The 12,345-nt window shown below is 39.3% G+C and overlaps 1 protein-coding gene across 9 annotated transcripts in view; it reads right to left on the bottom strand.

The window, feature by feature from the left end:
* Positions 1-12,345, bottom strand: part of TP53BP1 (tumor protein p53 binding protein 1) — an 89,155-nt gene that overhangs the window by 54,202 nt on the left and 22,608 nt on the right. For all 9 annotated transcript variants that reach the window (XM_030842724.2, XM_030842728.2, XM_060294369.1 and 6 more), the window contains 7 exons: positions 12,113-12,297; positions 11,738-11,831; positions 11,426-11,510; positions 3,358-3,488; positions 2,389-2,541; positions 1,907-2,036; positions 395-561 (listed from right to left, as the gene is read on the bottom strand). In XM_030842724.2, the coding sequence (XP_030698584.2) occupies positions 395-561; positions 1,907-2,036; positions 2,389-2,541; positions 3,358-3,488; positions 11,426-11,510; positions 11,738-11,831; positions 12,113-12,297 (945 nt within the window). Of the gene's footprint in view, positions 1-394; positions 562-1,906; positions 2,037-2,388; positions 2,542-3,357; positions 3,489-11,425; positions 11,511-11,737; positions 11,832-12,112; positions 12,298-12,345 lie in introns of those variants that run through there.

The raw sequence follows: 12,345 nt of genomic DNA, 5'->3' as shown, positions 1-12,345 counted from the left end.
TTCTCATTAATCAGCTAGAAACGTACTTTCCTTCCATACCACAAACAAGTCTGCACACCTATAAAGTGCCTTCTGAGGGGCTTCCCTGGTGGCGCAGCGGTTGAGAGTCCGCCTGCCGATGCAGGGGACACGGGTTCGTGCCCCGGTTCGGGAAGATCCCACATGCCGCGGAGCGGTTAGGCCCGTGAGCCATGGCCGCTGAGCCTGCGCGTCTGGAGCCTGTGCTCCGCAACGGGAGAGGCCACAACAGTGAGAGGCCCGCGTACCGCAAAAAAAAACAAAAACAAACAAACAAAAAAAAGTGCCTTCTGACTTAAAACAGTAGCCTCAGAACAGAAATAAAAGTTTAGATCTTCAGAAAAGAAGAGCTACGGCAACGAATTACTCTTTGTACCTGTTTTATTGCTCTGGTCAAACAAGTCTTCCTGAGTTGACAAAACCTCAGGCTCTGGTGACTTCTGAATCTGCATCCCACCTTCCAGAAGTTCCTGAACAGATATTTGTTCTTTTGTTTCCACAGCAGCAAGAGAGCCTTTGGGACTAGCAGGCATGTCCTCTGACCTAGGAAATTCATATCACCAGGAAAAAAAGTTACTATGTTCAAAGGCTTTCATCTTTGAAGAAAGAAGCATTTCCTGTTTTGTGTGTTTTCCTTTTTTAATTTCAAAACTTCCAGAAACTATTTATTAAAAGTGAAATAAGCTACACTTTATAATGATGCAAAGCCCTCAGCCCATTTCAAAGTGTGTCTCAGTCTCTCACAAAGCAATACCTCTTTTCCACTCTGCTCACTGCAGTGCTGCATGCTGTCCAAGATTTCTGATAAGTGAGTTAGGGATTTTTGTTTCATACATTGTTATCTAGAGGTGCATGAAGCAGTGTGATCCAGACGGCAACAATGCCAGAACAATGACCTCCCACAGAAAGAGCCTGGATGTAAGTCATCCTCTGCACCAGCCACACACTTTATCTTCTGCTGACCTTTTTGATCTGATCTACTCAACCCAAGCCCCAAACCAAGACTCCTTCACACAAATACTACTTACACATGTAAGACACTCACTGCTGGCTCCGTTCCAGAGACTTAGGCGGTTCACCTACTCTACCATTCCCCAGAGTAAACAGGATAGCAAAACTACCTAGAGAGTAATTTCCTAAGGAAAAGTGGAATGTTAAACTGAGTGTTTTGCATTAGAAAGACAACCTCTCTTGATATTCAACTTTGTTCAGTACCCCATTCCCCACTGTTTCTACTGAAGGAAGAAACAAAAGAATACTAAATGTTTACTCATTCTCTTCTCCAAAATGGAAGCATCCCACTTGTCCTCTGCCATATCTAAACTTGAGGTATTGACCAGAGACAATGCTGTTTTGGATACAACAATCACCATAGGCAGAACAGAGGTATACTGCCCAATTCCCACCAAGTTAAGAGCCTGAAAGACATGGGAAAAGAATACCTCCCTATTTATCTATGCCATAAGCTACCAGGTGCAGGATACCTGAGGACCCAAAGCAATCTGGGTGCTCCTCAAGTATAAAAACAGTAGACTTTCAAATATAATATTCTTTTGACTCTTACAACACTAGAGAATTTAGAAAGACAGACCACAGAGAGATAGTGCCTCTGCAGACAAAGAACAGAGAGGAGGAGTAACAACCAAAGATTAAGGGATCATCCTTACAGTTAAAGCAGCAATAAATTGGACTTGTAATATGCCTAAAGATAAGATGACACAATGAGAATTCATAAACAATAAATGTTTCTACTGGACCATAAATATGCCCAGGGCAAGGGGGGGAAAAAAATCAAGAATTTCTGAAAAAGTTTCCACCTGGCCAAGTGAAATGAGTGTAACCTGATAGCAGAAACCCAAAAATACTTTCTAGAAAGAACTTGGTTTACCTTGCAGGTGGTGAATTTTGCTCTTCTACCACAGATACATCCTTACTGGGCTGTGGTGCCACAGGGATATCCTTGCTGGGCTGTGCTGCCATGGGGATACCTTCATTAGACTGTTCTTCATGCTTAATTGCTTAAAGTTTTAGAAGAAGACAGGAAGGAAATATTTAATTTTTCAAACTACTAAAAGTAGTCCCAAATGCTTTTTAAAAGGCAAAGATATTAAAGAAAGAAATACAAACTGAAAATATATACAGGCATCATTCCAGAAAGGAAAATAACCAATTACCCACTTACAAAAAACCTTAGTATGCAAGCCATCAACTGACAAGTACTCGCCAGACAACTCTACAACCTTACTATACTAACTTAGATTATATTAACTTAGATAGCTATAAGATATATCAAGGAAAAAACAACTAGCTCTAGCATGGGAGGAAAATACTTATAAACAAACTCTAAATGCCAGAAAACATGTTACGTACCAATATTAGCATCCACATCAGATAGCCTAGTATAAGCAGAGTTGGTGGTTACTGACTGTAGATTGTCTGCTTCACGTGGCAGAGTTTGTTCCTCAACATCCTGGCTCTGGGAAAGTTCTAGAACCCCAAAGCCCAGCTGTGATGAGGCAGGATCTAGGAAGAAAACCCCAAGAAATCAGCTATCATCCCACAACATTATGTACTATGCAAGGTGCTGCCCTTTAGCAAAAGAAGGTCATATTAAGTCTTTCACATCAAAGCCCTGCCCCCCAAATTTTTTCAAAATAAAATTAAGAATAGAAGCACTAAGGGCTTCCCTGGTGGCGCAGTGGTTGAGAGTCCGCCTGCCGATGCAGGGGACACGGGTTCATGCCCCGGTCCGGGAAGATCCCACATGCCGCGGAGCGGCTGGGCCCGTGAGCCATGGCCGCTGAGCCTGCGCGTCCGGAGCCTGTTGCTCCACAACGGGAGAGGCCACAACAGTGAGAGGCCCGCGTACCGCAAAAAAATACACACACACAAAAAAAGAATAGAAGCACTAAAAGCAAAGGGGGAAAATGCATAATGAAGCAAAAACTGTGTACCATAAAACCTTACAAGCACCTAATAAAGGTAGACTATTTCTACTTTCTAAAGAAATACGTAAGCCGTGCGCGCACACACGCAGAGTACTGTACTTCATATTGTAATTCCACCCCACAAGGCATGCATCCCCAAAATATTTGAAAAACAAATGAATACAAAAGAAGTAGGAGTCAGTATGCAGAAAGGGGGCTAAAAAATGAGCTAAAAATTCCTGAACACCAAATTAGGTGGATTATCTTAGGCTACCAGCAAATTTCCTAACGACTATTCTCAATTTAATGATAAGAAATCTATAACCTGATAAAAGGGAGAAATTTAGACATCTGCATGCTCATGTTAAAGGGGTTAGACCAATCTACTATCCTGAAAAAGGCATAAAGCTACCTTCAGCACCAAGGGAGTGTGTGGTATCGTCTGAAATATCTCCTTCTTTTTCCTTTTTCTCCTTCTCTTCCACCTCTTCTTCCTTCTCTTCACCCACAGGAGGAGCAGATTCCACTGACATTCCCAAAACACTATACAGCAAAAAGACACAATCATGTGTTCGCAGATAGGCCGGGATATTTTGCTCAAAGAACTCTTTAAATTTTATTGTGACTCCCCACACACCAACCACATTTTAAGCAAATTTGAAAAAGTAAAAAATCTCACCCCATTATTGCTTCTTTCTACAAAAGGCACCTAAAAGGTTAACAACTCAAAACACTGTAGTACAGAATTAAGTAATACAAATAAGAGACAGAGGAAGAAACAAACATACTTGATTTTTATCTTTCTCTGAAAAAATCTGAGCAGGGATAGAAAAATCTTGCACTCAAGAGAATTACTGACAAGTGACAAGAGAAGATGTACATTAGATGTGCAGAGAAGGGGCTCAAAAATACATCTATTGGGCTTCCCTGGTGGCGCAGTGGTTGAGAGTCTGCCTGCCGATGCAGGGGACACGGGTTCGTGCCCCGGTCCGGGAGGATCCCACATGCTGCGGAGCGGCTAGGCCCGTTGAGACATGGCCACGTTTCCGGAGCCTGTGCTCCACAACAGGAGAGGCCATAACCGTGAGAGGCCCGCGTAGCGCAAAAAAAAAAAAAATACATCTATTTAATAGAACACAGTTCACAAAAGAATTTTAGTAAAAATTCTTAGAATACATAACATAGAACCACAGTGGCTGAAAAAAATTCAGGTAAGACATCTGTGTATTGAAAAGAAGACATCACAGGTCAAAAAACGATAAACAAAAGTAAAACACACATAACAATTAGGAAAAAATATCTGCAACAATATAACAAAAGAATAGTCTCCATAATATACAAGGAACTCGTAAGAAGAAGCTCAAGATATGAATGGACAAACAACAGAAAAGACAGCTCACAAAAAAAAGAAATACAAGTATCTTTAAACATGTAAGAAATCAGGGCTTCCCTGGTGGTGCAGTGGTTGAGAGTCCGCCTGCTGATACAGGGGACACGGGTTGGGGCCCCGGTCTGGGAAGATCCCACATGCCGCGGAGCGGCTGGGCCCGTGAGCCATAGCCGCTGAGCCTACACGTCTGGAGCCTGTGCTCCGCAACGGGAGAGGCCACAACAGTGAGAGGCCCGCGTACCGTGAAAAAAAAAAAAAAAAAGGTAAGATATCAGAGAAACCATTTGTTGCCAATCAAATTAGAAAAGAAAAACTGTAAATACTGTACTACTATTCAGTGCTGCCCAAACCTGAGGTGAGATTAGCATTATCACATACTGTTTATGAGAGAATAAACTAATAGAACCTTTCTGCAGAACAACTGGGAAATATGTATCAAGAGCTCTAAAAAATGTTCATACCTAGTAATTTCAACTGTAAAAAATAATTTGAAATATGAAAAGATCCTTATACAAACTTACTTTCGAAGTTCACTGTGACTAACAACCTACTGTAAGCCCAACAGTAGGTAAATGATTAACTAATTTCATAATCCATAAAATGGAATTTATGCAGCCATTAAAAATGTTCAAAACAACCAAATACAACATGTAAACCATAATCTGGATTGGATACTGGATAAAATATATATATATATAAAATAAAGCCATCTTTGAGACAACCTGGAAAATCTGAATATGCACTTATTACTAGGTTTTACAGAATCGATATTTTCTTAGGTGTGATAAGGGTATTATGATAATATAGGATAATATTTTTCTTAGGGGATGAATGCTAAAGTATTTGAGGGGAACTATGATTTCTGCAACTTTGTTTCAAAACAGTATATTTTATACACACACACAGAAAAATGCATAGTATCTTTTGAAAAAATGCATAGTATCTTTTCATCTCTACTGTGGGTTTAAACTTTTAAAATAAAAAACTAGGGGCAAATGTTATTTAGAGTTTTAATTGCAGGGGAAATTAACTGCTCATGTTGTTAAGCAAAAAGGTCAAGAAACACACGAACTTTTACTTCCCATGTGTCAACTATGTATATCAAATGCACAACAACAACAAAAAACAACAGGGAAAATAAGCCAAAATGTTTACAGCAATTAGCCTCTGGGTGGCAGAATTATAGATGACATTTTTGCCTCCTGTAACATTTCATATAAAGACCATTAAGCATAAGTTTAATAAGCATAAAAGAGAAGAAAACACAAATTTGCAAAGTTGGGGACCATGATCCAAGGAAGAGAAAAAAGGACTGAATAAAGACTTCCACAAAAATAAAATAGAATGTTACCTACACAACTGGGAGGACCAGATGCCTGACCTCAGGAAACATAGGGAAAGAAAGTCAAGAGTGTGTATGACAAAAAGTAGAAGAGCAAATGAAAGACAGCACAAACCACACACCTTGGATCTTCCTCAGTCTCTTTTGGTGGTTTTCTTCAAGTTCCTAATGCTCGTAGGCACAGTGAGTCCTTGGACCTCTTCTTCACCTACAACTCACCCCCTTAGTGATCTTATCCAGACTCATGGCTTTGAACATCATCCATATGCTTATGACTCTGGAATTTTAAATCTCCAGCTTAGACCTTCTCCAGACATTCACACTGTCAACTGCCTCCAACTGGCAATTGAAAAGGCAGCTCAACTGTAACAGGTCTATAACTGACCTTCCCCTGCAGTCTTCTCATCTCAATTAACAGAAACTCCATTCTTCTAGTTCCCAAATGAAAAACATGGAATCACTGTTACCTCCTTCATCTCTTGCATACTTCACATCCAATCTATCTTTGAATCATATTTTCAAAAACCCAGAATCTCACCACTCCTCATCCACTTCTACTCTGGTCTAGCCACTGTCACATTTTGCCTAAATTATTTCAGTAGTCTCCTAGTAGGTCTTCCTGACTCTACCCTTGCTCTCCCTTCAGACTATTCCTTTTTAAATTTAATCTGAAGAGCTTTTTTTTTTAATTTTTATTTTTCCCAGCTTTATTGAGGTATAATGGACAAATAAAAATTGTATACTCTTCAGTCTATTCTTGATCCAGCGGCCAGAATGATCCTGTTTAAATCTAAGTCAGATCATGTCATTCCTCTGCTCAAAACCGTTAAATACTTTCCTAAGAGTAACAGCCAAATTCCTCACAATGATCCATAAGGCTTTATATATTCTGGTTCCCTCTTTACTTCCCTGACCTCTTCTCCCACTCCTCTCAAGCACTCCATGCCAGCCACACTAACCTCCTTGTCATTTCTCAAGTATTCCAGGCACATGCTTCTCTCAGGGCTTTTGCATTTGCTGTTCTCTATGCATGGATTACATTTATCCCAAATAATAGTAGAGATCACTTACTTAAGATTTTTAGTCAAATGTCACATCACTAAAGCATCCCCTAAGTCACCCTACCTAAACTTGCAATTCCTTTGATGTTTCCCATCCCCTTCTCTGCTTTATTTTTCTCTTCAGCCCTATCAGAGTCTAAGATACTATATATTTTTACTTATCTATCATGTATTGCTATATCCCATACCAGAATGTAAGCTCCATTAAGGTCTAGGGTTTCTTATCTCTTCTGATCACTTTGCATCCCCAAAACTCAACAGTGCTTTGCATATAGGAAATACTCAATAAATATTTAATTAGAATGATCAGGTGAATCAGAAGAGGCTTGAAATTAATCCAATTATAGACAAAAAGTAGTACTGAAATTAAACTTTTCTCCACTATCCAAAACTGATGGAAAAAGAAAACAAAGGTTTAAATATATTATTTAGAAATACAGAAGTAGCCAATGAAAGAAATAAAACAATTATCATCAAAAATTAGGAGAATGTTGTTGTGAGTTAAAACCTCATCTTTCATTATGGAACTCAAGTGTCTTAATTTGATAAAACAAGAAATGGTAATACAACAGTGTTACTTAGTTTTACAACAGTATTAAGAGCTAGGAAGATAACCTCCCAAAGAAATAAAAGCACAAACACTTAAAAAGCATTACCTCTGTGAAAGGGGACCAATGGTGGGAATGGGCTATTTGCTTTTCATAAGTTCTTTTTAAAATAAATTATGTATTTATATCACTCTTAAAAATATTTAACAGGGCTTCCCTGGTGGCGCAGTGGTTGAGAGTCCGCCTGCCGATGCAGGGGACATGGGTTCATGCCCCGGTCTGGGAAGATCCCACATGCCGTGGAGCGGCTGGGCCCGTGAGCCATGGCCGTGGAGCCTGTGCATCCGGAGCCTGTGCTTTGCAACGGGAGAGGCCACAACAGTGAGAGGCCCGTGTACCACAAAAAAAAAAAAAAAAAAAAATTAACAGACCTCATCAAAATTAAAAACATGCTCTATGGAAAAAGCCTCTTAAGAGGATGAAAAGACAAGCTACAGAGTAGGAGAAAAATATTTGCAAACCACATATGCTACAAAGGACTAATATATAGAATATATAAAGAAGTCTCAAAACACAATAAAAAGGGCTTCCCTGGTGGCGCAGTGGTTGGGAGTCTGCCTGCCAATGAAGGGGACACGGGTTCAAGCCCTGGTCTGGGAAGATCCCACATGCTGCGGAGCAGCTGGGCCCATACGCCACGACTGCTGAGCCTGTGCTCTAGAGCCCGTGTGCCACAGCTACTGAGGCCCATGTGCCTAGAGCCCGTGCTCCGCAACAAGAGAAGCCATCTCAATGAGAAGACCGTGCACTGCAACGAAGAGTGGCCCCTGCTCACCGCAACTAGAGAAGGCCCGTGCACAGCAAGAAAAGACCCAACTCAGCCTAAATAAATAAATAAATAATAAAATAAATTTATTTTAAAAAAAAACACACAATAAAAAAAATCCAGTTAGAAAATAGGCAAAAGACATAAACAGACATTTCCTTGAAGAGGATGTACAGATGGCAGAGAAGCACATGAAAAGATGTTCAACATCATTAGCCATTAGGGAAATGCAAATTAAAACCTCAGTGAGATATCATCACACACTTATCAGAATGGCTAAAATAAAAAATAGTGACACCACCAAATGCTGGTGAGAATGGAGAGAAATTGGATGTCTCATACACTGCTAGTGGGACTGTAAAACGATACAGCCACTCTAGAAAACAGTTCAGCAGTTTCTTAAAAAAACTGAACAGGCAACTACCATATGACCCAGCAATTGCCCACCTGGCCATTTATCCTAGAGATATGAAGACTTACAAAAATCTGTATGCAAATGTTCATAGCAGCTTTATTTACATTAGCCAAAATCTAGAATCAACCCAGATTTCCTTCAATAGGCAAATGGTTAAACAAATTGTGGTACATCCATACCATGGAACACTACTCAGCAATAAGAAGGAACAAACCACTGATACATGCAACAACTCAGATGGATCTCCTGGGACTTATGCTAATTGAAAAAAGCCAATCCCCAAAGATTATATACTGTATGATCCTATTTATATAACATTTTAAATGACAAAACTTTACCAGTGGAGAATGATCTTTTTTTTTTTTGGTCCCACTGCACGGCTTCCTGGATCTTAGTTCCCCACCCAGGGATCAAACCCACACCCTCAGCAGTGAAAGCACAGAGTCCTACCCACTGGACAACCAGGGAATTCCCCAGAGGATGGTCTTAATTAGCGGTTGCCAGAGGTTCATGTGCAGGAGAGGGAGGTGGGTGTGTTTATAAAAGGGCAACACTGGAGCTCCTGTTCGGCATTTTGACCTCAGTGGTGGATAAACCTACACAGGTGATTAAGCTGTATAAAAATTAATACACACACATGAGTACAAGTAAAACTAGGGAAATGTGAATAAGTTCATTGGATTTTATCAATGTTAATATTCTGGTTGTGAAAGTATACTATAGTTTTGCAAAGTGGTACCATTGGGGGAAACTGGGAAAAGTACACAAAGAATATCTCTCTATTATTTTTTACAAATGCATGTGAATCTACAATCACCTCAATTTTCTTAAATGTTTAACAGGGAAATAAAAATATCCTCAGCATCATATTTTAGGACACTTCATGTTTAGGACCACAGGCTTACATCACAATAGGACATTAGATAAGAGAGGAAGATCTTTTGGAATTTTATGATATATAAAAGTTCACAAACAGCCTTTTTCAAAATATCTGCATTAATAAATAAAGACAACATAAAGAGATCAGTATACATGTGCTTTGAAGTCAACCCCTTTTGGAATCAACCCCACATTCTCTGCGGTTTTCGTGGCCTTTACACATGCTGCTCCCTGTGTTTGGAAAGCTCCTCCTCCCACATGCCACACTTCTCCCCAGCCCTTCAACTATGCCTAACAAATTTGTATTTATAGTTTAGATCATCCTTCTCAAAGAGGTTTTCCCTTATCCCCCATGTTAGGTTATATATTATTTTTTTCCTCTTTACAATGATCACAGTTCTCACTGAATAGCTATTTATGTAATTATTTAACATCTGCTTCCCCTATTAAATTGTAAGCTCCATAATGGCAAACATGCTTTAAAACACCTACCACAGTGCCTGCACGTTTACTAAATGTAAGCATTCAAGTATTTTTTTAAGGAAAGAGCAACACCTTGATGCAAAAAGGGAAAAGAAGTAGCATGAGACTTCTCAAACAGTACCATTAATTTATAACAAGGGGTACACACGCATTCTGTCCCCACTGGTTCAAACTCAGATGCCGAGCCACAAAAACACATATAAGCCTGGCACATGTTCCTAAAGAGGTATCACAAAAACTTAAATGCCTACAAAAAGCAAAGAAAGGTAACATAAATGAGTTAAGTGGCTGGGTTTAAGAACAAAAGCACAAGCCCTAGGATAAATGAAAAAAGAATACCTGGCCTCAGTGTCCAAATACAACAGTGAGTTACAGGCACTATGACAGACCATAGCACTCATGCCCTATCTAAGCAGAGGCTGGCTGCTCACAGCTCCCGCCAACTGCTGCCAATAATACAACAGTTGCATTACTTCCGGCCTAGTAATCCCAGAAGCTGGAAATCTAAGTTCTATGTGAAATTTCCCTACTTTTAAATTCTATCAACTAATTCAAATATATTTTACAACTATGTGTGGGCCAACCAGAACCCACCTGAGGGCCAAAATAAGTCCACCAATTTGGGGATTGTTCTAAAGCATCCAACTGATGATTTGAGAGAAAAAATTTAAGTGCAAACACAGAGTATTAAATAGAACACAAACATACACACACAAAAAAGCACTTATTTTTGAGATAAAACCCTAGTCTTTCACCTCATACTAACATCCTCCTCTCTGACTACCTCCCTTTTCTATTCCACCACCCCAAGACTCCTACGTTCTCCTTTGATCTTAGGAGAATTTGGGTACTGAATAGTAAAAAAGAAAGAGAGGCACTTGAGTCAGAAGGACTCAAAGCCCAGCTCTGTCACTTACTAGCAATGCATTCTAGAGCAAGGTTTTTAACTTCTTTGCCTAACACTTCCCCGCCTAAGTAAGGGAAGTAACATAATGTGTTCATCGTACAACTGCTTTAAGGATGAAATTAAATGGCAGTATATATCAAACATCTCATCTAGTGCCCAACATAGAGGATAAACTCAATAAATGGACAATGTAAAGATATACAGGAGACAAAGTAAAAACTGAATACAGTTTAGGGTATGAATTAAACATTCTGGGTCTAAAACTGGCGAGGTTCTTTGGTTGGTAGGTAGAAACCATGCTTAACTGTTTTGATAATATACCTAAATATTTTTTGATTATTTTTTCTAGTAATAAGTCATATCCAAGCTAAGAATAAGGAATGCTTGTTTCACATGCACAAGGTAGATCACAATCTGAATAATGTAGGTGCAAAAAAATGTTACCAGCTCACAAAAGAGATTCCAGCTATCAGTACCAACAGAATGCTAGTTAATACAATTCTCAAATCCCACTCCCTAATTCACAAAAATAAGATTAATCCCTTTATCCTTGGAATGAGACAACAGGTACAGATAAAAAAACTGATCCACTAATACATTTAAATAAATTCCTTCAAACACTAGTATACCTGCTTGTCCTATTTGGCTGAGGTAACTGTTCAATGACCTGACTGATGGAACCACATGTGTCCAAATGAGAAGAATCCACAGACTCTGAAAAAAATAAGTGGATATTAGCAGAAAAGGCATTTGCCACCAAACTGTAATACAAATTCAAGAATGCAGACAATACCAATCTAATCAGCTACATTAGAAAACCAACCTTTTGAGTATTGTGCACCAGCTACTATGCCAGACTTCCTTACATACATTCACCACAACCACATAATGTTTATATCCACCCAGCTCCAACAAGAGCACCCTTGCAAAATGGACCTCACCTGCAGCTTTGTTTTCTTTCAGTTGTTCATTGAAGCCACTATTACTGTCTCCTTGTTCTTCTCCAGCTGTTTGTTCACTATTGGACACAACATCCTAGAAAATATACATATATAATATACATCCCAGAAAATATACATACAAAATATACATTCATAATGTATACATACATATGTACATAATATGAAATATACATTTCATAATATACTATATATGAAGTAATCCAAAATGATACATATTTTTGTGAAAATGATTTTATTTTCCAGCCAACTTTATCCAAAAGATAGTGATCTCCTGAGTACTTACTTTGCAGCTTGGTCTAGATTAGGGGAAAAAAAAAAATCTACTCAATCATTTCCAAGCAACCTATCACTCACCAACACAGGGTTCTCTTTGTGCGTCTGTAGATTAGGAAGGTGTCGAGATAGCATACTGAAGCGAGAACCAGAATCATCGCCTAGAACCTGGCTTTCAGGCTGAGAATCTTCAATGATCAGGCAAGGAGTGTCTTGCTGAGAGAAATCTGACTCCAACTGACTTCCAGTGGGGTCCATCTGCTCCCCTGGAATGGAATAACAAAAGATCAGTTCTGTGTAACCTACTAGCCTTC

This window comes from Globicephala melas, chromosome 2 (assembly GCF_963455315.2).
Source record: "Globicephala melas chromosome 2, mGloMel1.2, whole genome shotgun sequence".
NCBI classification, from domain to species: Eukaryota; Metazoa; Chordata; class Mammalia; order Artiodactyla; family Delphinidae; genus Globicephala; species Globicephala melas.
This window is presented reverse-complemented; position numbering and strand designations above follow the sequence as displayed.